General features: G+C 36.2%; 2 protein-coding genes and 2 long non-coding RNA genes across 10 annotated transcripts in view; 2 read left to right on the plus strand and 2 right to left on the minus strand.

Annotated features, from left to right (window-relative positions):
• The window catches only part of LOC147844601 (uncharacterized), a 17,939-nt gene extending 13,764 nt beyond the window's left edge, over positions 1 to 4,175 (minus strand). For both annotated transcript variants that reach the window (XR_015482464.1, XR_015482465.1), the window contains exon 1: positions 3,700 to 4,175. This is a non-coding gene — a long non-coding RNA (uncharacterized LOC147844601). The remainder of the gene's footprint in view (positions 1 to 3,699) is intronic.
• LOC148679896 (uncharacterized) lies at positions 364 to 1,773 on the minus strand. The gene is made up of 3 exons (XR_015942170.1): positions 813 to 1,773; positions 495 to 752; positions 364 to 432 (listed from the first exon to the last, which is right to left on the minus strand). It is a non-coding gene; the product is annotated as an uncharacterized LOC148679896 (long non-coding RNA).
• Positions 3,750 to 27,023, plus strand: znf800b (zinc finger protein 800b). 3 transcript variants are annotated; one of them, XR_015481862.1, is made up of 7 exons: positions 3,765 to 3,847; positions 7,988 to 8,090; positions 14,003 to 14,098; positions 14,211 to 14,354; positions 14,766 to 15,960; positions 22,404 to 22,637; positions 22,813 to 23,184. XR_015481862.1 is itself a non-coding variant. In NM_200436.1 (6 exon segments), coding segments are annotated over 5 exon segments (1,515 nt in total). In that variant the 5' UTR covers positions 3,750 to 3,847; positions 7,988 to 8,011; the 3' UTR covers positions 22,405 to 23,428.
• Positions 26,094 to 27,829, plus strand: part of grm8a (glutamate receptor, metabotropic 8a) — a 264,665-nt gene continuing 262,929 nt past the window's right edge. For 2 of the 4 annotated variants that reach the window (XM_087247587.2, XM_087247585.2), the window contains exon 1: positions 26,890 to 27,023. The gene's annotated coding sequence lies outside the window, so the exon portion shown is untranslated. Of the gene's footprint in view, positions 26,234 to 26,889; positions 27,024 to 27,829 lie in introns of those variants that run through there. The other 2 variants (XM_087247588.1, XM_087247586.1) reach the window with 2 other exon arrangements.

The raw sequence follows: 27,829 nt of genomic DNA on the forward strand, positions 1-27,829 counted from the left end.
CGCCATCTGCCGTTAAAAAACTAGCCCAGAGCGACATCCAATGTTAAGGGCTAGCCTTTGAGCACCATCTGATGTTCAAAACTAGCCTACAGCAACGTCCGTTGTGAAAAACTAGCCTAGAGCGACGTCTGCTTTTAAAAACTAGCCAATAGCACCATCCGTTGTTAAAAACCAGCTAAGAGCAATGTCGGCTGTTAACAGCTAGTCTTTGAACACCACCTGCTGTTATAAACTAGCCTAGAGCGACACCTGCTGTTAAAAGCTAGCCTAGAGCACTGTCTATTGTTGAAACCTAGCCTAGAACCCCATTTTCTGTTAGAAACTAGTCTAGAGCGACGACTGCTGTTAAAAGCTACATTTTAAGTGTCATCTGCTGCTAAAAGCTAGCTTAGAGCGACATCTGTGTTAAAAGTTAGCCTAGAGCAAAAACCCCTGTTAAAAGCTAGCCTTTGAGCACAATCTTCTGTTGAAAACTAGCCTAGAGTGACGTCTGCTGTTAAAAGCTAGTCTATGAGCGCCATCTGTTGTTAAAAACTAGCTTATAGCGACATCAGGTGTTAAAATCTAGCCTTTGAGTGCTGTTCGCTCTTAAAAATCAGCCTAGAGTGCCATCTGCTGTTAGAAACTAGCCTAGAGCGACGTATGCTGTTAAAAACTAGCTTTTGAGCGCCATCTGCTGTTAAAAACTAGTTTAGAGCTACGTCCACGGTTTAAAGCTAGTCTTTGAGCGCCATCTGCTGTTAAACATTAGCCTAGGGCGCCATCTGCTGTTAAAAAACAGCCTAGAGCGCCGTCTGCTGTTAAAAACCAGCCTAGAGCGCCGTCTGCTGTTAAAAACCAGCCTAGAGCGCCGGCTGCTGTTAAAAACCAGCCTAGAGCGCCGTCTGCTGTTAAAAACTAGCCCAGAGCACCATGTTTGGTTTAAAACTAAATAAGAATTGATTGAAGAGAGAATAGCGATGCATTTAAAAAAAATCTCTGAATTGATGCAGAGTCTTTTTTTCTTGAACAGTTTTTCGCCACAGCTGTATGTCCAGGGGTGGGTAGGGGGTAAATTGAAATTTGTAAATCATCCCAATACTGGTCCCATGCTAACATTAATTTATTTCTGAAAGTAATCTGACTTTTTTGGCCTTTTTATTTTTGTTTTCAGTCATCTTATCTTTTTCATTCTAGGAACTGTGTAAGGTTTAAACTGTCATTGGTTTTAATGGAATAAATGTATCGTTACAAGCTTAAAATCCCTGTGAACGACTCACCGCTTGATCCACGTAAAGGAAACTGCCCGAAGCAATATGAATTATTTCTCTAATGTTCTTCTTTCTGTTCAGTTCGTCTACTGAGAAATGCATTGTTGCATGTGTGCGTATTACTACTACTTTGCCATTATTACTGAATGTCATTTGCTAAATAGATGGTTTTGTCATTGCACAAGCGGCTTCATACAGTGTCCTTCCTCTCCTCAAACACAAATGTCCATAGATCGATTATATGAAATATCGATATGTATTATACCTGCAGTGCTTCAGTGTGACCCAGCCATAACAATTGTAAAGATTTCGAAGGCCTTATTTTTATACCTGCTGGACTATTCTGACTCTCCAGATGTCGCATTGGAGGTGTTAATAGGCATTTATCTCGTTCTCTCGTGTCCTTTATACAGTTTGTGTCCTCTTGGCCCATGTGTTCTCAATGATATAGATGTGTATTTTCAGGTTTGATGATATTTTGCATTTCGGCTGTTACAGAAATACATTTTTTTTTCTAACGTGCTCTGCTTGTGTTCTTGATTTACAGTCAAGTGTCTGTTCAGAATTTAGTGTTTATTCCTGCTGTCTGTCCTATCTATCTATCTATCTATCTATCTATCTATCTATCTATCTATCTATCTATCTATCTATCTATCTATCTATCTATCTATCTATCTATCTATCTATCTATCTATCTATCTATCTATCTATCTATCTATCTATCTATCTATCTATCTATTTAGGCCTCCATCCATCTATCCATCTATCTATCTATCTATCTATCTATCTATCTATCTATCTATCTATCTATCTATCTATCTATCTATCTATCTATCTATCTATCTATCTATCTATCTATCTATCTATCTATCTATCTATTTAGGCCTCCATCTATCTATCTATCTATCTATCTATCTATCTATCTATCTATCTATCTATCTATCTATCTATCTATCTATCTATCTATCTATCTATCTATCTATCTATCTATCTATTTAGGCCTCCATCTATCTATCTATCTATCTATCTATCTATCTATCTATCTATCTGTCTGTCTGTCTGTCTGTCTGTCTGTCTGTCTGTCTGTCTGTCTGTCTGTCTGTCTGTCTGTCTGTCTGTCTGTCTGTCTGTCTGTCTGTCTATCTATCTATCTATCTATCTATTTAGGCCTCCATCCATCTATCTATCTATCTATCTATCTATCTATCTATCTATCTATCTATCTATCTATCTATCTATCTATCTATCTATCTATCTATCTATCTATCTATCTATCTATTTATCCGTCTATCAATCTATCTATCTATCCATCCATCCATCCATCCATCCATCTATAGATTTATGCCTCTATCTATCTATCTATCTATCTATCTATCTATCTATCTATCTATCTATCTATCTATCTATCTATCTATCTATCTATCTATCTATCTATCTATCTATCTGTCTGTCTGTCTACCCATCCATCCATCCGTCTATCTAATGAATGATTTTTTTCCCGCGCTATTCTCGACGGTTTCCTAGCAACGTGTCTACCCGGCACCTGAGGTCAGTTTACTTTGCATTGACCGCTTATTTTGCATCACACATTTTACATTATTATTCTACATATACTGTAAATATAGATCAGTTTTTGGGTAAGATATCCGACTAATAAAACTATTAATAGTAGTATTAGTGACATTTTATTATATTAAGACTATGCGTAGCCTATGATTAGTAATACGATCTCATTTTGTTAAATGTAAACAGCTAAGTTAGTGTGGAAAGCTTTTTTTAATTCGCTTTATTAGACTTTTTCTTTATTAATAGTATACCACACATTAAATGATTGTAATTATTAAACAAGTTAAAATGTGATTATTAAAAAAAAAAATATTGAATAGGCTATGCAAAGTTTAACAATTTATTGAGCTGGCTTATTGAACTTTTCATCCTATTCTTTAGTTCAATAATTGTCAGAATTTTATTTTAGAGCTAGTTGTAAACTTTTAAACTGTTTAAAACTTGTTTGCATGATAGCCAAAGTGATTTACTGCATTATTATTAGCCGCATAGATCAACTTAAGCCTGAATGTCATGTTTGGCGATCATTTATCCATCGACTCTTCTGGAAACTCGAACACTGGATCTTTTAGATAAGACTTCTTGTGAGTGAGGTAAGTTAGTTTTATATTCGCACATTTATTTAGTGACACGCTCCCTATTGTTTGTATGCTGTGGTACTTTTAATATTCAATCTGAAATCACATGTAAGTTACTTTAAAATAACATTAGCACTATTTAATTAACTGCTAACAATGTACTTTGATAGTCTTTGGCTGCTAATGTGGTTTCCCTATTAGCAAATAATACTTTTATGAGACTGTATTATCAAGGAGAAAGTCTTAATGAGCAAATATAAAACCAAACTTCTTGTGTACAAGTTAAGTAAGTTAAGTATACTCACTAGGTCACGGCACCCTGATGGATTTCAAGTGTTTGCTCAATAGTGCACGTGTGCTGGAGAGAGTCACATTCATGCGCGTGGACGCGTCACGCAACATCCAGGAGCACCTCAAGAGAGCCAAAGTCGAAGATCTTCCGGGAATTTATCGGTGAGAACAACAACAAGCTTCTTTTAGGATCTCAAACATAAGATGAAGCGACTTGTGTGTGTTTAAGACGCGTAAACGCGTCGCGTTTCCTCCCCGAAGGCTGTTGTTTTGCAGAAAATGGCGTCATGGTTTTGTTGTTCGGGCTGAGGATCGCGAAGACGCGGCTCGGTTATGATCCCGCTCACCTTTATTAAATGTTTACATAGTTTTCGGATGGAAAAGGTTGTTGTTAACTGTATTGGTTGTGTTTTGTGCTCGTTTTGATCGCGTGTGAGTGAGGAGAGCGCGCGCAATGGTGCGAGGCTCTCCAGCGGTTACGCGCAATGACGCACGCAGCTGCAAGTGAGGGGATTTTTGGTTTCAAAATACAAATACGTGATGTTTATAGGTTTTAAAGTTCATTATTTGGTGTTTACGAAAGTCTTTTAATATTATTTATACGCGTCAGGTGATATTTATTGTTTTAAAACGCACCGCGAGTGGTTCTTCCTCATTGAGTGTCGTTTGTTAGCGTAAACTGTGTTGCTTTCAAACACGTTTCTGGATGAGGCGTGAGCGAAAACACAATGTTTATGCTAAAGTGGAAGTTTGTGTTTTGTGACAACGTGTTATTCAATCAAAACTCAGTGTGTGAAGTTGAAAAACACACTTAAGGAGAAGTTTAGAAAGTTTTTAGACGTGTGTTTAATGCGAAACTAGCGTGATTGAGCCACAGTTTCTCGATGTTGTTTCTAGTGTTGATTAAACCCAATGTTAGACTGACAACTGTAAATGAAAATAACATTAAACTCATCAGCAGTTTATTTGTTTTAAATGCCAGTATAGTTGTTTAAACTTTAGTCAGCTGTTTTTACTACCTACCTATTTTGTTTAACAATGCTTTCTAAATGTATAGTAGGCTACATGTTATGCAGAAGGAATATAAATTAGTACAGAAATTAAGCAATTCATTATTTTTTGAAAACTGTATGTGCACTTTGTTGAAATTTATCAAATTACTTAATTAAAATGAGCTGAAACAACACAATTTTTTATATTTTTTTGGCCCAACTTATTTGTTTTATGTTAAAAACACTTAAATTTGTACAGATTAACTTAATTCCTTAATTTTTTTTTATTGGTGCCTAAATGGTTGTTGTTAGATCGGATATGGTTGCGGCCCGAAGTTACAGAGAATATTTTATATAATTTATTAAATTACCCATTTATTGTATTTTATTAACGTCTACCCCCCACTACAACCCTAAACCCAATCATCACAGTACTGTAAAATATGAATTATTGCTATACAGTTTCATAAATTGCTGCTATATTGATGCACTTCCGGCCAGCCGCATATCTGATCTAGACTTTACCAACATAAATTGTTTCTGTGTAACACAGTACACTGTAAACAGATGCTGGAAGTAAAATCAGAAGATTTGGGGAAAAAATTTGAGTCAAAATGATTGAATATGCAGACATAGTTCATGTGATTGTAATAATTATTCTAATTTTTCTGCATAAATTAACTTTTGCAGTTATTAAGCTTTGCTTGATAAGTTAGCTGCCAGTGACTCTAGACGTTATAAAATAACTTATTATGAATGACAACAACATTTTGAGAGGCTTGCAAAGACAAATAGTTGAAAACGGGATTCAAAGTGCTGTTGTGCATCAAAATGTTGCCAAAGTTTTGATTTTTTTTTGTGAATTAAATGTGTATTAAGGGTTTGTAATCACACACACACACACACACACACACACACACACACACACACACACACACACACACACACACACACACACACACACACACACACACACACACACACAAACAATATTTATGAACTACAGGACTGTATTTGCACAGGTGTATAGCATTTCTGTATAGAGTGACACCGCCATCTACTGGCCTGGCATAATTAATATCACATTTTTAGTCATTAATTTTTTTTTTAATTCATGTAAAATAAATAATTTTGACTTTTTTTTTGTTTGTATACACTTATACATTATATTTCTAAATTATTAAATAAACAAAAGTTGTTAATTTTTGTAACTAAGTGTGAAATACAGCTTTGTAAATCTGTTATATATGCATAGTTAATGCTGTCACATTTTCACATGTCAACTCTTAATCAATTTGATATGTTATGTTGATGTGACAATATGCTGAGGTGTTTATCACCCACAATTATGTCAAATACAGCAATTAATAAATATATATATTTATAAAACAAGCAGCACTACTAAGATTCATAACTATATATTTGAATATTTATAAGATGATTAGAATGGGTTTAAATTGATGGTGTAAAATAGGCTTTTGTTTACTTCCCAGTACACTTGTCATGTGTAATTTTTGAAGGGGCAGTTCAGCCTAAACTGAAAATTATGCCATAACTCACCCTTCACTTTCCTGCAAGTTTCCGTCTTCTGTTAAACACAAAAGAAGATACTTTGAAGAATGTTGGAAGTCACTTTCCATTGGCATCCATAGGAACTACGGGAACATTTTTCAAAACATATTATTTTGTGTTAACAGAATAAAAGAAGCTCATGGAGGTTTTGGAACCACTTAAAGGAATGCAAACAACGGGAATATACATTTGTTTGGGTGAACTATCGCTGTAAGTTATTTAGCTGGAAGAATATTGTTTCCAACAGATGTCAGCATAGAGCAGTAGATAGTTAATAAAACACAAAAATCTGTGATCTGTCATCATTTTTTCACCCTCACGTCAGCACAAACTATGAGGCTGTCGATCACAAAGGAAGATATTTAGTACAATGTCCATGCTGTTCATTTTGAGTGGGTAAAAGTGAATTATTTGCTTTCCAAAAACACAACAACAAAACACAATGTACATCTCAAATGTAGTCTATGACTTTTTATATCACTTTGGTAACACTTTACAATAAGGTTCATTAGTTAATGTATTAACTAACATGAACTAATCATGAACAACACACGTACAGCATTTATTAATTATAATTGAACATTTACTAATGCATTATTAACATCCAAGTCCATTCTTGTTGACATTTGTTAATGCACCATGAGTTAACATGATCTAACAATGAACAACGGTATTGTCATTAACTAACGTTAACTAACATAAACTAATACAGTAGTAAATGTATTGTTGATTGTTTGTTCATGTTAGTAAATGCATTAATTAACATTAACTAATAAACCTTATTGTAAAGTGTGACCATCATTTTTTCATAACATTTTATATTTAATATTTTTTTATTTTAATATAATCTTAGATTTTTATGCATTTATATGCATGACAACTTTGTCTGAAGAACAGAAATCAAGTAATTTTAATAAAAATCATGATAATATTTGGTCCTTTAATTTTTCACATGTATAAGGAAACATTATTCTGAGTTTTTTAATTAATTTATTTTCATTTTTTAAATTTTTCGTTTATGTCCTAAAGAAAAAAATTATATTAAAAATAGAAAATTATTTCTCCTTTTTTATTTATGATTAAATTATATTATTTTATTATTATTTCTTGCATTTAATTAGTTTAATTTGGTCAGTCTAGCCAAGCATTTGGAAAGCAGCCAGCCAGCACTCTTCTTTATTCAATAAAATGTCAATGGCTGCTTCATCTAACACCCATTGTCTCTGTGAGTGGTGTTTGATGGCTCTTTTTACATGCAGGCTTTAGTAAGTATTGAGTCAGGGCCCCGTTTGTTGTTTCGTTTTTCATCTGTGATCGGATTGGATGTAGTAAAGTAGGCATTTCATTCAGAAAGATCAGTGGAAAGTGTTTGGGAAGAGTTATTACAACCTAACAGACTCTTCCTGCTTAACGTTTCTGTTTGTTGTCAAAACTGACAGCTGAAGGGGCGTGGTTAAGTATGCTAGCCCTGCCCAATACCTCAGGCTGAGGTAATCTGAGATTTGAACTGAAAACAAACAGGTTTCAATGTTAGATTACAATCTCATACATTTTTATTTTTCCTAATGACGTGCACAGATGAATTGACCACCACAAAACTAGCAATGTGAGCTGACAAAATCAATATGGTTAGTTTTGATATTCATGTGTACTTTAAGAGTGTTTGTCAGCACATTTCTGCTGTACATTTCGGCTTTTGGAGCCATTTATTGATCTACCTTTCTCTCAATCTCTGCAGAGACTCGTTTAATGTGCTTTTAGGATGGAGGAAGCTCCGTCCAATGAAAAATCTTGCCAGACGGATGTCTCTCCTGGATCTGATCATCCCATCAAGACACCAGGTGAACTCTCTGACTGTTTATTAAATGTTCTATGAATAATACATGACGCTCATTTCACCTGGACTAGTTTGGACTGAACAAAAGTAAATGCATTTCAATAGCCACCCATTCGCTCTGATCCTTTCACTGTTAGAGGATTAGTGCAAATTCCTCATGGCTTGCTATTGTCGTGCACTCAGTTGGGGTCACTGAAGTCTGTGACCCTTACAGAGAAAAGATCACACTCCTCCCCCTCAGCCTGTGGCTATAATGAAAGAAAATGCATACATAACTGAGTGTGAAATGGAAACTAACAGTGAATCTGTGAGGTTTATTAATGTAGTATTATGCAGTTCAGTGTTTTGGAGCATGGATTGGGATGATCTTCAGCATTTATATAGTAGGATGTAATTAGACCACACCCATTTTGATGACGACGACTAATGCATGGGGGAGGCGCTTGAGTTTAAATGATTTTTCCTATGTACTGTATTGTTTTCCAGTCAGGATGTTTAGAAGGATATTGAGGACATCATGGAAGTAAAACTAATCTAAATGATTTATTTTAAATTATTTATTTATACGTTTAGTAAGTTATATTTAAGTTATAATTTAATATAAAATAAATGAATTTGAAATGAAAAAAATTTACTTGTTCCTCCTTTTATATGTTTTTGCATATTTTCCATTTGCATATTTTTCACAGTTTAAAAATATAAATATTCAACCCTAACAAACAGCACAGGTCACTGTTGTATTATATTATTTTCCAGTTTAAGTAACATTTAGTAATATAATAAGTAATTTTGGTGCTTAATCTAGATGTATTTATTATTATTATTATTATTATTATTATTATTATTATTATTATATTATTATTATTATTATTTTTGTGCTTAATCTAAATGTATTTATGACTATTATTATTTATTTTTAGCCAGTCCAATATATTTTGAAATAAAAATATTGTCATAATCCAGTATATAATATATAACACAACATTTTATTATTATTATTATTATTATTATTATAGTTTTATTATTTTTGTGCTTAATTCAAATGTATTTGTTAAATCTTTTTGTTTTTTAAGGTAGCTATTTTAATGCATTTTATAATGATGATAATAGTAATAATAATAATGATAGTAATAGTAGTAATAATAATAATAATAATAATAATAATAATACACATAACACATTATTTTTTATTATTATTATGAATTTGTTTTTAAGGTAGCCATTCCAATATATTTTATAATAATAATATTAGAATATATAGCACATTATTATTATTATTTTATTGTTATTATTATTATTAATTAATTTTTAAGGTAGCCATTCCAATACAATCTGTAATGATGATGATAATAATAATAATAATAATTACAATAATAAAAATACCAATAATACTACTACTACTACTACTACTAATAATTATTATTATTATTATATTATCTTTAAGGTAGCCATTCCTTTAGATTTTAAAATAACTATAATATTGTTATAGTCTAATATATAAATCATAACACCAAAAATATAATAATAATAATAATAATAATAATAATAATAATTATTAGTTTTTAAGGTAGCCATTCCTTTAGATTTTAAAATAATAATAATATAGTTATAATCTAATATATAATATATAACACAGAAATATTATTATTATTATTATTATTATTGTTATTGTTATTATTAATACTATTATTATTAATAATAATACTATTATTATAGTTTTGTGCTTAATCTAAATGCATTTATTACTTTTATTATTTATTAGTTTTTAGGTAGCCATTAATAATAATAATAATAATAATAATAATAATAGAATACATGTACATATTATTATTATTATTATTATTATTATTATTATTATTATTATTATTAATTTGTTCTACAAATTTAAAGTTTTAAGTATTATTCCTACGTTTTTCTTTCTGTCTTTTTAAAAACTTTGGTTACTAAAAAAAAATAATAATAACAACACTGTCATGCCCATATACCATCACTCAGAGACAGTCATTAATTCTCTAAAACAAAGTTTTTTTTCACTCATCTGACACTTGTCACGTGCTCAATATTCAAACCCTGGTCTCTAATGTACAGATGAGACCCGCTCTAGCAGAAACACACCAATCCTTCACTCCCACAGAAACATCCATCATCTGCGTTCAACTTCACAGCACGGGATTGATTGTGAGTGTGTGTGAGAGTGTGTGTGTGTATAAACGTCCACCTCCTCACCTCGCTGCCAGACTTCAGGCCGTTTCTGGAGGAAATTCCCTCACACAGTCATAAAACACCTTCAATATACGGCGAGTCTTGCTTTAAACACACCGCTGGTCCGGTCATAAATTCTCCAGCATCTCCATCATCAATCTCCAGCTGATTTGGTCGCTTTATCCTCAGCTGTGTTCCTGCTCCGTATCTTCACACTCCATTGATTTTTCACCTCCTCACGTAGTGAAGAGTTATCGTCTTGCTGCGCATATATCAGCTCAAGTGATGAAAATGCTTCTTTAAAGGATCCCTATTATGCAAAAATCACTTTTATAAGGGTTTTAAACACAGATGTGTGGCAGCAGTGTGTGAATATAACCAGCTTCTAATTATAAATATGTATTAATTTTATTTTTTATAGTCACACTTAAAAAAAACAGAAACTCTAGCATGACATTCTCCATTTGTACGTGTCATCAGAGGGGGAAAGCCCCGCCCACTAGTGACCATCTCTCCCACTAGGCTGACACAGAGGCATTTATAGCTCCGCCCTCTTTTGAAGAGCACAAACTCATTTGAATTTAAAGCGACAGTCACCAAAACTCCACAATTAGGATCAAAACCTCAAAGAGACTGTTTTAAAGAATAAAAAAAATAGCGACCTTAAAGTATGATTATATTAAAACTAATTCCTTATTATAACTTATGAAGTTATCAATAGTTTGTGAAATGTGTTGCAATTATTCATTAATTTTCCTTTCCGGATTAGTCCCTTTATTCATCAGTGGTTGCCACAATGTACTGCCAACTTATTCAGCATATGTTTTACAAAGCGGATGCCCTTCCAGCTACAACCCAGTAATGGGAAACACCCATACACTCTTCCATTCACACTCGGCCAATTTAGTTTATTCAATTCCCCTGTAGCGCATGTGTTTGGACTGTGGGGGAAACTAAAGCACCCAGAGGAAACCCACGCCAACAAACTCCACACGGAAATGTCAACTGGCCCAGCCAAGACTCAAACCAGTGACCTTCTTGCTGTAAGGCGGCCACCGTGCCGCCCTTGTTGTAATTAATAATAATTAGTTAATTACCAATAGTTAATATATAATTTCAAATAATAAATATAATGAATAATAATTTACAACAACACAGCTGTCACCTCACAGCAAGAAGGCCGCTGGTTCGCAGGCCGCTACACATTTCTGTGTAGAGTTTGCATGTTCTCCCCGTTTTGATGTGGGTTTGCCTTACAGTTTGCCTCACAGTCCAAACACATGCGCTATAGGGGTATTGAATAAGCTAAATTTGTCATAGTGTTTGAGTGTGTGGGTGTTTCCCTGTGCTAGGTTGCGGCTGAAAGGGTATTCGCTGCGTAATAAAATATGCTGGATAAGTTGGCGGTTTATTCCACTGTGGTAACCCCTGATAACTAAGGGACTGAGCCGAAAAGAGAACGAATGAATGAATAATAAACGAACAGTGAATAAATGAAGAATTAAACACTTTACTAAAATTATAAGTAAAAAACATGGATGATACAGAATTGATAAACTGCAGAAAAAAATATTTTAAATATTTTATTTTTGAAGTTTTCTTTACATTAGACTGGAAAAAAAAACAATTTAGGAATAGCCGAAATGGTATCTTTACAGGTGCATGAAAAAGCAGTGTTTTTGCCTGTAATATCATGCCTCAAGCATACGAACAATATTAACACTAGCGATATTTCCAACTCCACTAATAAACCCCTTTCCTCTAATAGCCTCCGCGATGCAGAGCTCCATTAATCAAAGCTGTGAAATATTGGCATCCGTAACCCAAACAGAAGAGATATCATCCGATTTATCCAGTGGAAAAATGGAGACGCGTATTAAATCAAAGCTTTTGTTTCAGAGCCAGACGTTTTCGCAAATACTCATCGAGACAGTGTCAGGCGGCGGCCATCAATAATGCAAACTTTAATAAAGTCTCATTTACAAAAGCACGAGCTGAAGCGCTGAATGCATATGAGTCATATCAGCCAGATCTGCCATCCAAAACACACTGGCATGAACTCAGCCGACGAGACTTCAGATCATCATTTCTGCATAATGAGTTTGTCTGCGCTGGTTTATTCAGCCTGACACGCTGACATAAGTGTTAATAACGGAGATAAGCAGCATTATAACTGAATATTATTAACTGCGTGCGCTTTCTGTGATGCAATGGAAAGAGCTTTAGTGTGAGCGTTTACTAATGGGATTGTTTTTTTGTGGTGTGGATATTGGATAAATTCAACAAACAAACCAGCCAATCCAACAATATGTATATATAAATATAAATAAATAAATAAATAAATAAATGGATAACAAAAGGATGGATTGATGGATGTATGGTAGGATGCATGGATGGATGGTTGGATGGAAAATAAAATTATGGATGGAAAACAGATGGATGGATGGAAAACAAGGATGTACGGATGAATGGGAAATAAAAGGATGGATGGATGGATGGATGAATAGATTAATAGATGGATGAGATGCAAAAGAATAGATGGATGGATGGAATGATGGATCGATCAATGGTAAACAAAAGGATAGATTGATGGATGGATGGGTGGACGGATGGATGGATGGGTGGATGTATTGATCGATCGATGCATGGATGTTGCTCTAGGCGGTGCTCTAGGCTAGTTTTTAACAGCAGACGGTGTTCTAGGTGGTGCTCTATGCTAGTTTTTAGCACCGGATGTTGCTCTAGGCTAGTTTTAACACTGGATGTTGCTCTAGGCGGTGCTCTAGGCTAGTTTTTTACAGCAGACGGTGTTCTAGGTGGTGCTCTAGGCTAGTTTTTAACACCGGATGTTGCTCTAGGCTAGTTTTAACACTGGATGTTGCTCTAGGCGGTGCTCTAGGCTAGTTTTCAAAAGCAGACGATGCTCTAGGCAGTGCTCTTGGCTAAATTTTAAAACCGGATGTTGCTCTAGGCTAGTTATTAACAGCAGGTGGTGCTTTTGGCAAACTTTTAACAGAAGGTGGCACTCTAGGTTGGTTTTTAAAATTAGATGGTGCGCTAGGAGGTGCTCTATGCAAGTTTTTTTAACAGCAGGTGGGACTCCAAGTTAGTTTTTAACAGCAGGTGACGCTCTAGGCTAGTTTTTAACAGCAGACGATGCTCTATGTGGTGCTCTATGCACGTTTTTATCAGAGGATGTCGCTCTAGCCTAGTTTTTAACAGCAGGTGACGCTCTAGGCTAGTTTTTACAGCAGATGCTGCTCTAGGCTAGTTTTTAACAGCATACGCTGCTTTAAGCTAGTTTTTAACAGCAGGTGACGCTCTAGGCTAGTTTTTACAGCAGATGCTGCTCTAGGCTAGTTTTTAACAGCATATGCCGCTTTAGGCTAGTTTTTAACAGCAGGTGGTGCTCTTGTTATGTTTTTAACAGCAGGTGGCGTTCTAGGTTAGTTTTTAACAGCAGAGGGTGCTCTAGACTAGTTTTTGACAACAGATGGTGCTCTATGTTTGTTTTTAACGGCGGATGTCACTCTAGGCTAGTTTGTAGCAGCAGGTGGCTTTTAACAGTACGCTTAATTGTTCACAAGGAAGAGTGTGGCTTTTATGTCACAAGATTAATGTAAACACAGCTCATGCATCTTATGTAGAATGTATATATTGCATATTTTAAACAGTGCATTGATGTAACTGAGAAAAGCTCTATTTCTCTCGCAGTTTACTCAACAGAACCAGGAGATCCTCCCTTACTCCAAACCCCAATGCTCACCTCTAAATCTGGCATCCAGCAGATCATTGAGTGTTTCCGCACAGGTACACTGTCTCTACATGATATGTTTAAATAATATGTAAAGTATGTGAAAATTCAAGCCCCAGGACACAATCTCCTCAAGCCTCATCACTGCCCTCTTGTGCTCATTTGCAGGTACTGCACAGCTGAAGCACATTCTCCTGAAAGAGGTGGACACCATCTTTGAATGTAAACTCTGCCGCAGTCTCTTCCGTGGCCTTCCTAATCTGATCAAACACAGAGAAATGTACTGTTTCACTCGAATGCCTGAACATGATGGTTAGTATAATATAACTTTTCTGCTTTTGATCCTGTTCCAAAGAGATCACTGTTGAAATCACCCTGATGTACTTTCAGTGCCATATGGCTGTAAAATCTAATTATGTTTGGTAGGATTTGTGTTTATTTTATTTTTGGCATAGAAAAACTTTTAAAACCAACTTAATACTTACGGCTTGCACTTTTATAGCATTTAATTTACCCCATAGAACTTTATAAGGGATAATGTACATCCAGCCGGATGTTCTCACAGAATAAAGCCAGACTCCCAATACAAACCAGTTGGCAACACCCAAAATGTGTGTAAATGAAGACAGAAATTCCAGATTTTTAGTGAACGGTCTCTTTAATATAACATTTAATGCAACCGTAATTTGAGTCCTTTTAACTAAGATCCACTTCTGCTTGTAGTTCTTTCTGTTGATGGCAAGAAGAGCGTGAAAGAACTTCTTGAAGCCATCTACCCTTACTCCAATAAAGAGGAATGTGTATTAACACTGGAGCCCATTGCCGGCAACCAGAATGCTGTGTATCAATACCTGTCCAAAGACCACAGCCTGGCATCTTCAAGCCCTAATCATAGCACAAACAGCTGGGGACACAACATCTCAGACAACCAAGAGCTGTATACAATGGAGATCCCCTTGGGAGAGGAAGAAAACGGTTATATACACGATGAAAGAGAGAACGTTGACATAATAGAGAGAGTAGATGCAGACGAAAGCAAGGTGCATCAGGATAGTGAAGAACCCGAGGAGACAACAGAAGAAGCAGGTGATCTGGCTTACAAATGCATCCTCTGCAACAGGACTTACAGAGTTCGAGGCCACCTTAAAAGACACATGCAGACTGTTCATAAGGTTGTGTCCTCTAGTTTGACAAGCAAATCTAAGAAGATGACCAATGGCAAACTTGCAGACAATCCCAATGCAAGCCCAAGCTCTTCATCTGACTCCCAGAGCTCGAAGAATCCCAAGGAGAACAAGGATCCAAAATTCACTATAGGTTTTGACTTCAAGACGTGCTTCTGCAAGCTCTGCAGACGGACATTCAGCTCCGAGCAGAACCTGGAGAAGCACATTGAGCTGCACACAGATAACGGTACTGACTTCTTCGTCAAGTTTTACTGCTGTCCGCTCTGCCACTATAAAACACGCCGCAAGAGAGATGTGCTGCGCCATCTCTCAGACTTCCACAAGAAGAAATCCTTGTACTTGAGCAAGATCTCCCAGTCGCTGGAGGACTATTCAATCAAGAAGCCAGCGGATGTTGTGTTGAGCAAGGATCTGTCCAAAGATCGAGATCAACAGGAGTTAAAAGCTAACTCCAAGCATGCTTCGCCATACGTGACACGAAAGAACCTGACGAAAACAGCACTGCGCAACAAGACCTTAAAGACTGGTAATAAGGTGCACCACAAAAAGGAAGTGAAAAAAGCGAAGCCTGATAGCCCCAAAGGCAGTGTCACCAAGAAATCAGTGCATGTGTGTGACGTCTGTGGGGAGAGCTTCATGAAGACAAGGTATCTGGGGTTGCACAAGAGAATGCATCTGAAAACCGCATCCAGGAGCGCAGGAGTCAGAACTAGGTCAAAGGCCATGCTTTGGTGAGTACATGTTAGTTAGTTAGCTTCTTTATAAAGCACAATAAAACAACAGGTTTTGACCATTGTGCTGTACAAACCTAAAATCAAACTACCAATGATAGACAACGACAGATAAAACAACATAGAATACATGCAACATAGCACACAACATCAACGATAAACAACAAGACACCAGATTGGATCAATTTTCTCCTGATTTAAAAGCTCTTTCTAGGAGGTGTAGTTTAAGTTTCCCTCTGAACAAAGATTCAATGGAAATTGTGCTAATGGACATAGGTAGCCCATTCCACATTTTAGGACCTACTACAGAGAAAGCTCGATCTCCTTTTATCTTCAATTGACCTTTCGTTAAGCCACACCCAAAAACCGCCACCCACCAATCGTGGCTTAGCAACCGTAGCTACTCGCAGGGGCTCTGTCAAGCTTTCCAGTGAGGGAAACAAGCCAAAGCGTTGTGCATATGGATTGTGCAAATCTGACACCCGGTATCCCTAATGCTTGGACAGGGTGGTGGGATTTTTTTCCTTTTTCAAAACCTAAAACCCAAGAGGAGAAATGCCAGCATGGAACAAGCTCTGTGAGGGGCACTAAAGGAGCGGAGATGAGTTGGTTTTGTTTTCAACATTCACATTCAGTGATAGACGGCAATAACTCGCACACCTCTTACCCTAAACAGATCTAAACTGTTTCCTATAAAAATGCAAAGCTGGTTACGTTTCCCAGCTGTCTTTTTTTTCTCCGCTCGATATTATGAGCACTGCTCCGTTTTAGCCCTCGCCATAGTAGTCACGCTAATAGCAGTCATATTTCTATCTGTTTCAAGCTACGAGTATTTGAAATTACAAATCAACAGAACAAAACCGAGATGTGATCACAATATGAGCACTTGCGATCAATATACTTATTTATATACTAATATTTGCTATTAGGGAAAATCTATTTGTTCACTGATGCTTTTTATCACATAGATTTGCATTTCAATTTTTTTTCTTCCACTTAACTGCGAATTAGAATAGAAACTGAATAAAGAGCACACAAACATACTGACAGTAATAGGTACTGTACATTGTTATGGGTCAATGATGCTAATATTCGGCACATATCCAAAAATACTATTCTGTAGTGGCATATTATGCATTTGTGGCTCCGCCCTCTTTTAAAGAGCACAATCGGATTTGAATTTAAAGTGACAGTCACCAAAACGGCACAATTAGGATCAAAGCCAAAAAAGGTTAGAGTTATGAAGCATTATCTGTGTGCTATTTTGAGCTGAAACTTTGCACTCTAGGTACATCAGAGACTTATTTTACATCTTGTAAAAAGTGGCACAATAGGCCTCATTTAAATAGTACAATAGGCCACCTCATTGTGCACTTGCCTTTTTGGCATGAACTGCACACATTTATCCTTTTGAATTTGCCTTGATCATCTCAAAGTTGATCATGTGGCCTGTTTGGCAAAAATGCATGCCATGCTGCCAAAACATTTCAGAAGGCAGGTCATACAATCACAATGCTTTCTGCAATTGTTTGGCAATTAATAATTATGACTTAACTATGACTTAACTAAAGCATGCAATTCTGCCTTCAATTCTACTAGTACAATACCACCTTCCCTAAGGGTTGTTTTTGATGCAAAATTGAGCTAACAATGCCTTAAAAGATCAAGCTGGTTGGCAAGTTGCTAGTTTTTGTGCTTGTGTTCGTTCTGCCTCCTGAATTTGGCTGGCACAGCAGCCCGGTGTGTGTTGTTGCGGGAGTTGGTTGATTGGCGGATTGCAACCACAGCCTTGTTGCTAATGAATAGGAGGAATCCCAGGGTGGACTTCCTGCACGGAAGAATGAAGCATGGATGCCACAGCAAGGTCCTGGAAATTAGGTCTCACCTCAAGGTTTAAAGAGCCCTCGGGGTCCCCGTCGAGCCGAGAGGGGCACTTCTTTAAGAAGCAATTAAGATAAGTCACCCGTGGCCTTGGAAACAGCGCCGGTTTGGTATTAATCACGCCGCTCCGTCACAGGACCGCGGAGACCAGACAAGCGCTCTGATCTTCAAATAAGGCTGCCTTGGGTTTCCATGGCCATTTTTCAATTGATTTTTTTTTTTCACATTAATGCATCATATTGTCCACAAAATGCATGCAATACTGCCAAAAACATCAGAAGGCAGATAAAGCGATCACAATTCTTTCTGGAATTCCCTGTTTGGCAGAAATGCATGCAATACTTCAGTGAGCACTTATCTTTAAGGCCTAAAAGCATGCAATTCTGCCTTCTGTTTAACTAGTACAGTACTACCTTCTCTAAGGCTCGTTCTTGATGCAAATCAAGCTAACAGATGGATCGATTTCAAGGTTTACCGCAGTTTAGAAAAGTCAAGGTTTAAAACCGCTAAACTTTTCTGTTATACTGTTCCTACAGTATGTAAGGTTTTTTAAATGTGTTTAAACATTTTGTGGTATTAATCACGTCGCTCCGTCACAGGACCACAGAGACCAGACAAAATCTCTGATCTTCAAATAAGGCTGCCTTGGATTTCTTTAAAACTTTAAAAACTAGATGCTGATGACCATTAAATGCATCATAACCATCTTGTGGAAATGGTCAATAGCGAAGTGAGCTTTTGTCAAGTATGGTTTTACTCATACTCAAAGATGGTCCTCTGGTTTTAAACAATCCAAGTGCACATGCACATTTTGAATGAGGCACAAGTGAGCATACACACTAAGCAATGGGCAGCTGTTGCTTCCAGTATTCGGGGAGCAATAAGAGGTTAGCTGCCTTGCTCATTGGCACCTCAGCTGGGTATCAAAGGAAAACAGTATAAACAGTCAAAAAATGAGTGAGGGGGTATCGAAGATGAAGAGAGCACCCTCAAATCCTGCTGGGACTGGGAATCCAACCAGCAGCCCTTGGGTCCAACTCACCAACCATAATGCCTTCTTTTTGCAGTTCCCTGTTTGGCAGAAATGCATGCAATACTTTAGTGAGCACTTATCTTCAAGGCCAAAAAGCATGCAATTCTGCCTTCAGTTTTACTAGTACAGTACTACCTTCCCTAAGGCTCGTTCTTGATGCATATCAAGCTAACAGTTATCGACCAGCATGGGTCGATTTCAAGGTTTACCCCAGTTTAGAAAAAGTCAAGGTTTAAAACCGCTACAGTTTTCTGTTATACTGTTCCTAAAGTAGGTTATTTAATGTGTTTAAACATTTTGTGGTATCAATCACGTCGCTGTAGTCACAAGTTGTCTTGGGTTTCCATGGCCATTTTTGACTTGCTTTTGTCCCTAATATGATTGACTCATAAATGCATGCAATACTGTCCCAAAAAAAAAAAGAAACAGAAGGCAGATCATGCAATCACAATTCTATCTGCAATTCCCTGTTTGTCAGAAATGCATGCAATACTTCAGTGAACAGACCTGCACTTACCTTTAATGCCAAAAAGCATGCAATTCTGCCTGCAGTTTTACTAGTGCAATACCACCGTCCCTAAGGTTCGTTCTTGATGCACTATTGAGCTAACAATTACGCATGGGACGTTTTCAAGGGCTTACCACAGTTTGGAAAAGTCAAGGTTTTAAAACCGCTAAACTTTTCTGTTATACTGTTCATACAGTGTGTACGTGTTTTTAATGCTCTGTCACAGGAGCATGGAGACAGGACAAGCACTCTGATCTTCAAGTAGGATTGCCTTGCGTTTCCTTGTCCATTTTTGGCTTGGTTTTTTCTTCTTCACATTAATGCATCATATTGTCCCCAAAATGCATGCAATACTGCCAAAACATCAGAAGGCAGATCATGATTCGTCATGCAATTCTCTGTTTGGCAGAAATGCATGCAATACTTCAGTGAACAGACCTGCACTTACCTTTAATGCCAAAAAGCATGCAATTCTGCCTGCAGTTTTACTCGTGCAATACCACCGTCCCTAAGGTTCGTTCTTGATGCACTATTGAGCTAACAATTACGCATGGGACGTTTTCAAGGGCTTACCACAGTTTGGAAAAGTCAAGGTTTTAAAACCGCTAAACTTTTCTGTTATACTGTTCATACAGTGTGTACGTGTTTTTAATGCTCTGTCACAGGAGCATGGAGACAGGACAAGCACTCTGATCTTCAAGTAGGATTGCCTTGCGTTTCCTTGTCCATTTTTGGCTTGGTTTTTTCTTCTTCACATTAATGCATCATATTGTCCCCAAAATGCATGCAATACTGCCAAAACATCAGAAGGCAGATCATGATTCGTCATGCAATTCTCTGTTTGGCAGAAATGCATGCAATACTTCAGTGAGCAGATCTGCACTTACCTTTAAGGCTAAAAAGCATGCAATTCTGCCCTCAGTTTTACTAGTATAATACTACCTTCCCTAAGACTTGTTCTTGACGCAAAGTTGAGCTAATGAATACGCATGGGACGATTTCAGGGTGTACTGCAGTTTGAAAAAGTCAAGGTTTTAAAACTGCTAAATTATACCATTATACCTGCTCCATTATATTTGTAAAAATAGTTTTGCTCTGTCAAAGGACCGCAGAGATAAGAAGAGCGATCTTATCTTTAAATACGGTTGCCTTTAAGTTTCCATGTCCATTTTTGACTTGTTTTTTTTTTCTTCACATTAATGCCTCATATTGTCCCTGCGGTAGAAGTCCATATGTCAGGCTGACAGTTAGCATTTGACTTGTTCCTCTGGGCCTTAGTCCTTGTGTTCATCCCTGGGTTGCTGTAAGTTACACGAAAACACATGAAGGCTGGATTACTGCCTGCTCCCTCTTGACGTGTGGCAGAGAGTTACTTAAGAGTAAACACTGGAGTCTGTTCAAGACATACAGCTTCCGTGCACAGCATAGATTATATATAAAAACAGCTATGGACACAAACAATTAAGAGATTTCTTGAAACTTAAACTAAACTGATGACATTTCTTCCAGATGTAAAGTTGAAATGTTAATTTGTCTTGTATTAATAATTATGGCTAATAATTATGACATTGACTGTACCTTTATGGGCAAAAAACATGCAATTCTGCCTTCAATTTGACAGCTTTTTTGACTTAAAATGACAGAAACTTAAATTAATTTATTGCCAAATATTAGTAGTTAGAAATCTGTATTTGTTGGAATAATCTAGATTTTCAATCACCACAGGTGAAAACATTAGTTATTCTGACCGATTTTCTTCATCTGGGGAAGAAAAGAGATTTAAATGCAATATTTTATTGTTAATTTTGGAAGAAATGTTAGCAGACCTTATAAAATAAACCGAATATATACCTAATATAATACCTTAACATAATAAATGAAACGGCTAATTTTAAAGCGGTCTCTTAATTTTTTCGATAGCTGTGTATATCTTATATATATAACATATACACAGCTATCGAAAAAATTAATATATATATACACACACACATACACACACACAGTTTTGGGTCTTGACCGACTTTTAAATGTTAACTGCTGTATATATATAGAATTTACGTCATTTGTTTCCTATGCGTGATGTCATAGTAGAATACTATGGCGAATAAGGCGAGGGCGACTAAATAAAACACTCCTACTACTTAAAAGCTAGATAATTATGCACATCTTAACTGCTTGTGAGTTTGCTGGAAAGTCTTTAAGTGACACTGAAGAAGGCTCAGCACATGAGCCGCTATTTCAGTACTAAGGAGAGATGTAAAGTCTCATCTCTGCCTTTCTTTCTCACACACTTTGGACATTTGACCTGCTGCGCTGGCCTATTTGTGAGGTAACTTTTTTCCTCCTCTCGGCTGTTAAAGCTATACTTGGTGATCCAGACATGAGCGTGCCTGAGGTGTGAGTTTTCTCCACTGTGTCTATCATGGATTACCTGTGATACCGGCGTATTATGCGCATACAGACTGTAACCGATTGACTCATCGGTGAACAGCGATTTCATTTCTAAAGCCAAACGCAGCCCTTTCTGTTGAGCGGGTGGAGACAGCGCTTCAAAAGGAAGTGGAATAATATTACCATTAGTTTATTTGCTATAAATGCTCATGTTGTCTTCTGTGCATGTATTGGAGTTTTGTTTGATGCATTCAAAAAGAGAGTTTTCTTTCAGCAGGTAAATTTAAGTGTATAGTTCTTGTATCTTACTGCCTGTATTAAAGGACAATATTGTATTACAAATAATATATAAATATTAATACATTTATAGATTTTAATTTTTAGATTTAAAAATTGTTGAAGAAATTGTTTTGAAGAATCGATGGCATGATAATTGTAACCAAACCGTACCGTGAGACCAGTGTAGGTTCACACCTATAATATAAATAAATAAATAAATAAATATATATATATATATACTTACAATGGTATATCTGTGATACCATTGTGCATGTTTCAAATAACACAATAACTGTCTATAAAACCCTAAAATACCATTCTTATTCTCCTTTTCCTGTCTTTATTTATTAGATATCGTCTGACCACAAACTGGACTCGCGGAAACATCGGAAAAAAGAATGACAAGACCTATTAATTAACTCAAAATCTATCCACAAAAGACTCTCGGTCACAAATAGAGTGTAAAATACCTTGGGAATGTATTCGAGAGCTTTCCCTTGGTCCTAAACACTCATATCAGAGAATGTATCATGAATATTCTGTCTATTATCCTATGATTAAGGGACACTCTGATGAACTAAGACAGTGGTGCTCAACCCTGTTCCTGGAGATCTACCTTCCTGCAAAGTTCAGGTCCAACCCGGATCAAACACACATGAGCCAATTAATTAATACCTGAACAGCACTTGATAATTACAGGCATGTGCGTTTGATATGGGTTGCAACTAGAATCTATAGGAAGGTAGATCTCCAGGAACAGGGTTGGTCACCCCTGCAGTGAGAGAAAAAGCTATTATTTGCTTTATTTTTTCCTCCACCGCCATCAATAAGACTTGACGTTTCTGTCCAAAAATGGCCAGACGATTGTTCCAGGACTTCATCGCAGTGAGTTTGGCCTCAGGCGAAGCTTCAAGACACAAATGATCCACAAACTCCTGCGAACCGCTGCTGAAGACTGGCTATTGACATCTATTGCACACATTGGCATTCAGTGCAGTTGCATAGGCTAGTCTTTTTTCTTGTCCATTTCTGTGAAAGTGCTGGACGCTGAAGACCACTGGAACAGTCTACTTCAGTTATATTAGAAAAAAGGATTTTTTTATGTTTGGAAATAACGTGATCTGGGCAAGAAGATAGACTGTCCATGTTTGAACTGGAGGTGAAACACTTTTTCTGTCCAATGTTTTATTATTGTTCCTCTTTAGTTGCATCAACTGCAGTGCTTGAAATGCTCTGTTATCAGTTTTAGACTCAGTTGTTTAATTATTTCTTCATCTCAAAATCCAGGTCTTTACAGGCATTTACTTGGAGGATTTAGTAAATGATTTCTCATTGTAATCTGATTGTATTCACTAACAATAAACAGAGGAAAAAAATGGACTGTGTGAGTGTTTACTACTTGAAAAAATACTATAGTAATTTATAGTAAATACTGTTGTGTTTTGAACTATGCTATAGTAAAGTGTAGTATACCTTGCATATTATACTGTTTACATTCATTCATTCATTCATTATCTTTTTGGCTTAGTCTCTTTTATAAATTAGGTGTCGTCACAGCGGAATGAACCGCCAACTTATCCAGCATATTTTTTTACATTGGATGCCCTTCCAGCTGCAACCCAATATTGGGAAACCCGTACACTCTCATTCACGCTCACACACTTCGGCCAGTTTAGCTTATTCAATTCGCCTACAGCTCATGTGTTTGTAATTTCTGGGAAACCCACACCGACATGGGGAGAACATGCAAACTCCACACAGAAATGCCAACTAATTCAGTCCAGGCTCAAACCAGCGACTTTTTTGCTGTGAGGAGATCGTGCTACCCACTGACGCCTTAGTGCTGTATAGATTTACTGTATAGACTGTATAGTAAATCTATACAGTTCATATAGATTTTCTTATATTACTATAGATGTTGTTACCATAGTACATGTACAATTACCACAACAGATGAATTCAAATGCTTTACTATAGTATGGTTGAAAAAGAAGGTAAGATTTGATCTACTGCACTTCCATTGCTCGTATATTACTTTAATTTTGGGTGTTTTATACTGGAGAATACAATATTACTCTCCATTTTTTACCATAGTAAACTGTGGTGTATCATAGTATAATTTACCCTATGGTATATAGTAAAACTACTAGGTTTAAATAGGCTTGCTTATATTACTATAGTTGTTACCATAGTACATGTACAATAACCACAACAGATGAATTGAAATGCTTTACTATAGTATGGTTCAAAAACAAGGTAAGATCTGATCTACTGCACTTCCATTGCTCATATATTACTTTCAATGGGGATTTTTTTATACTGGAGAATACAATATTATTTTCCATATCTTACTGTAGTAAACTTTGGTGTATCATAGTATAATTTACCCTTTAGTATATAGTATAACTGCTGGCTCTATGTAGACTTGATTATACTACTATAGTTGTTGTTACTACATGTACAATTACCACAACAGATGAATACAAATGCTTTACTATAGAATGGCTCAAAAAGGTAAGCTCCGATCTACTGCTCTTCCATTGCTCATATATTACTTTAATTTTGGGTATTTAATACTGGAGAATGCAATATTAATCTCCATTTTGTACTATAGTAAACTGGTGTATTATAGTATAATTTCATAGTATATAGTAAAACTACTGGGTTTATTTAGATCTGCTTTACTATAGTAAGGCTCAAAATAAGGTAAGCTCTACTGCACAAATTGCTTGTATATTACTTTAAATTGGGATTTTTCATACTGGAGAACACAATATTACTCTCCATTTTTACTACAGTAAACTATGGTGTATCAGTATAAGTTTCCCTATAGTACAAAGTATAACTACTGGGTTAATATAGATTTCCTTATATTACTATGGTAGTTGTTACCATGTACAATTACCACAACAGATTAATTAAAATGCTTTACTATAGTGTGGCTCGAAACAAGGTAAGATCTGATCTACTGCACTTCGATTGCTCATATATTACTTTAATTAGGGATTTTTTATACTGGAGAATACAATATTATTTTCCATTCCTTTTTACTATAGTAAACTGTAGTATATTGTGGCATAATTTACCCCGTAGTACATAGTATACCTTCTTGGTTTATAGGTTTGCTTATATTACTATAGCTGTTGATGCTATAGCACATGTACAACTATACAACAGATTAATTCAAATGCTTTACTATAGTATGTTTTAAAAGGAAGGTACTATCAGATCTACTGCACTTCCATTGCTCGTATGTTACTTTGATTTAAAAAAAATTTTAATACAGGAGAATACAATATTATTCTCCATTTCTTCTACTATAGTAAACTGTGGTGTATTGCAGTATAACTGAGCCTATTGTAAAATCCAGTACACTAAAAAAAAAAATAATAATAATAATAAATCCCTTTTGGTGCTTGTTTTTTTGGAACAACTTAAATGTTTTAAGTTCAATCCACTTAAATTTATCAAAATTAAGCTAACCTTATTGATTTGGGTTGTGACAACATGAAGGAATTGTGTGAAGCCCTGCATTTTCCACAGTGTATATAATAAAACTACACTATTGCTTAATTTGTTTGTATTAATATAGTTATAATGACAACTGTAGTATTAACTGAGTACTTTACTATAGTATGGTTAAAAAAACACTACAGTGTTTACTATAGCCCATTTAAGGGATGTAAACAAAAACAATGGTCTTGACATTTTCCATAACTTCTGAGAGTCCAGAAATGTCTACATATGAGATATGCTTGAATCACCACTTGTTGTTTCAGATATGAAATAGTTTGACAACTTGCAGGACATGTTAATGGGCCAGTGATATCAACACACTAAAATGGTCTATAAATTACTGTAGTATCTTCTTTGATGTGTGTAATATTAAATCAAATATGTTATTGTTGTTCAAAAACACGCAGGGCTTCTCATTCCCCGTCCTGGAGGTCTGGCGTCCTGCAGATGTTAGCTCCAACTCCAATTAGACACACCTGGGCTTGCTAATCAAGCTCTTACTAGGCGTTCTAGAAACATCCTTGCGTTGACGCAAGTTGGAGCTAAAATCTGCAGGACACCGGACATCCAGAACCGAGTTTGAGAAGCAACTACAGTTGTCACTATATATGACTGTAGTACTTTATTTCGTGTGTCGTGGTCGTTTTATTTTTTCCAAAATGACGGTAAGTTTGTTTATCTTGTCGATTAAAACACAACACTGATTCCATACATGAGTCACTGAATGCATTATTAATCATATTTATAAAAAGACTTGTTTTAAAGAGTGCTGTGGTGAATAATTTAGGACCTGCAGTATCTTGGAACCCAGCGAGCGGTTGTTTAACACTAGAGGGCAGTAGCGCACTGTTTACGCACCATCATGTGACGTAAAATGTGACATTCCCAAACATTCCAGTGTGTCTACATGCAAGTTCATTATTCAGAGGTGGCATTAGTTTGTTGAGTTCACTAAAAATGTTCTAAATAATGATTCAATCAATATATTGCATGTGTAACTGCATGCGTAAAATGCAGTTGCATGCATTTAGATGCATTCGGAAATTTACAAATTGAACTGTATTGTGTTTAATATTCTGTTCGATTATTCTAGATTGAAATGCTGAAACCTCAAAACAGAAAAGAGCTTTCATTTAGCTTTTGATATTCTATATTATGTCCAAATAAAGCAATGCAGAATCCAAAACAAGTATGTTCACATTAAACATTGCCGCACTCCACGCGTGCTTTTTTTTGCGCACAAACAGTGGGTGTTCCCTTAATCATCTTGAGCAAACCTTCCTGTGCATTTCCCTTCTGAAACGAGAGCATGTTTCTTTTCAGACTGCGTGTGATGCACGGAAGAGGAAAGAGAGAGAGAGTGTGAGTGAGAGAGCAATCACATTCACAGGGAGGATTTTGGTGATGCGCTGTTCATTTCAGCACCACAAACCACCATCAGAGAGCAGAAAGAAGGTAAGATCTCATCTTCTGCACTCCTATTGCTCGTATGCTACTTTTATAGAACAATTTTTTATAATGCAGAATACAATATTAGTGCTTATTTATCTGTTTGCGCACGAAATATCATGCATATTTGAACTAAAGGAATTTTGCAGTGTCTATTTGTGACTTGACATCACTTTATTACTTAATATATAGTAGTTAAGCTTTTAATTAAACGTTTAGTTCAAGCGTTGGTGGTGTATGTAAAGCAATGAGCGAGAATGCAGATGCCGTGTTGATTAGACTCAGTGCATTGCATCAAAGGAATGCGCGTAAAAGCACACGCTTGCATGCATGCTGATTAATACAACATTGCCTATTAGCTCTACACAGTTCGGATTATGAATGAGAGCCGTCAACGCGTAATGTATATACTGTGCTTTTCCATGCCTTAATCACGAGTTGCATTGGCAGATTAGAAACTCTTAAATTGCATGCCGATGTTTCTTTCAACTATAGTTATAAAAAAAGAGCTCTGGATTCCCACCAGAGCGGTTCTCCTGTAGGAAATATAATGGGATCTCCAGTAGAGGATGGTTCTGCTTGACACATACTGATTCGTGTAAATTAAAAAGAGAAATGGGACACACTGCGTCTGCCAGGGTAATAACTCCATCTGTCTCCGAAATAGCGACAGAGGAGAGGGAAGACCCGAGCTCTCATATAGAGATTAATTCGTGCAAACGAGTCGGGGCAAATCTAATTAGGCGTATTCACGTAATCATTTACGCACATGCATTTCAACTCAAACTGGAGAAACATATGCGCACTTAAAG

The sequence above is a fragment of the Danio rerio genome, chromosome 4 (assembly GCF_052040795.2).
Source record: "Danio rerio strain M-AB ecotype USA chromosome 4, GRCz13ab, whole genome shotgun sequence".
Taxonomy (NCBI): domain Eukaryota; kingdom Metazoa; phylum Chordata; class Actinopteri; order Cypriniformes; family Danionidae; genus Danio; species Danio rerio.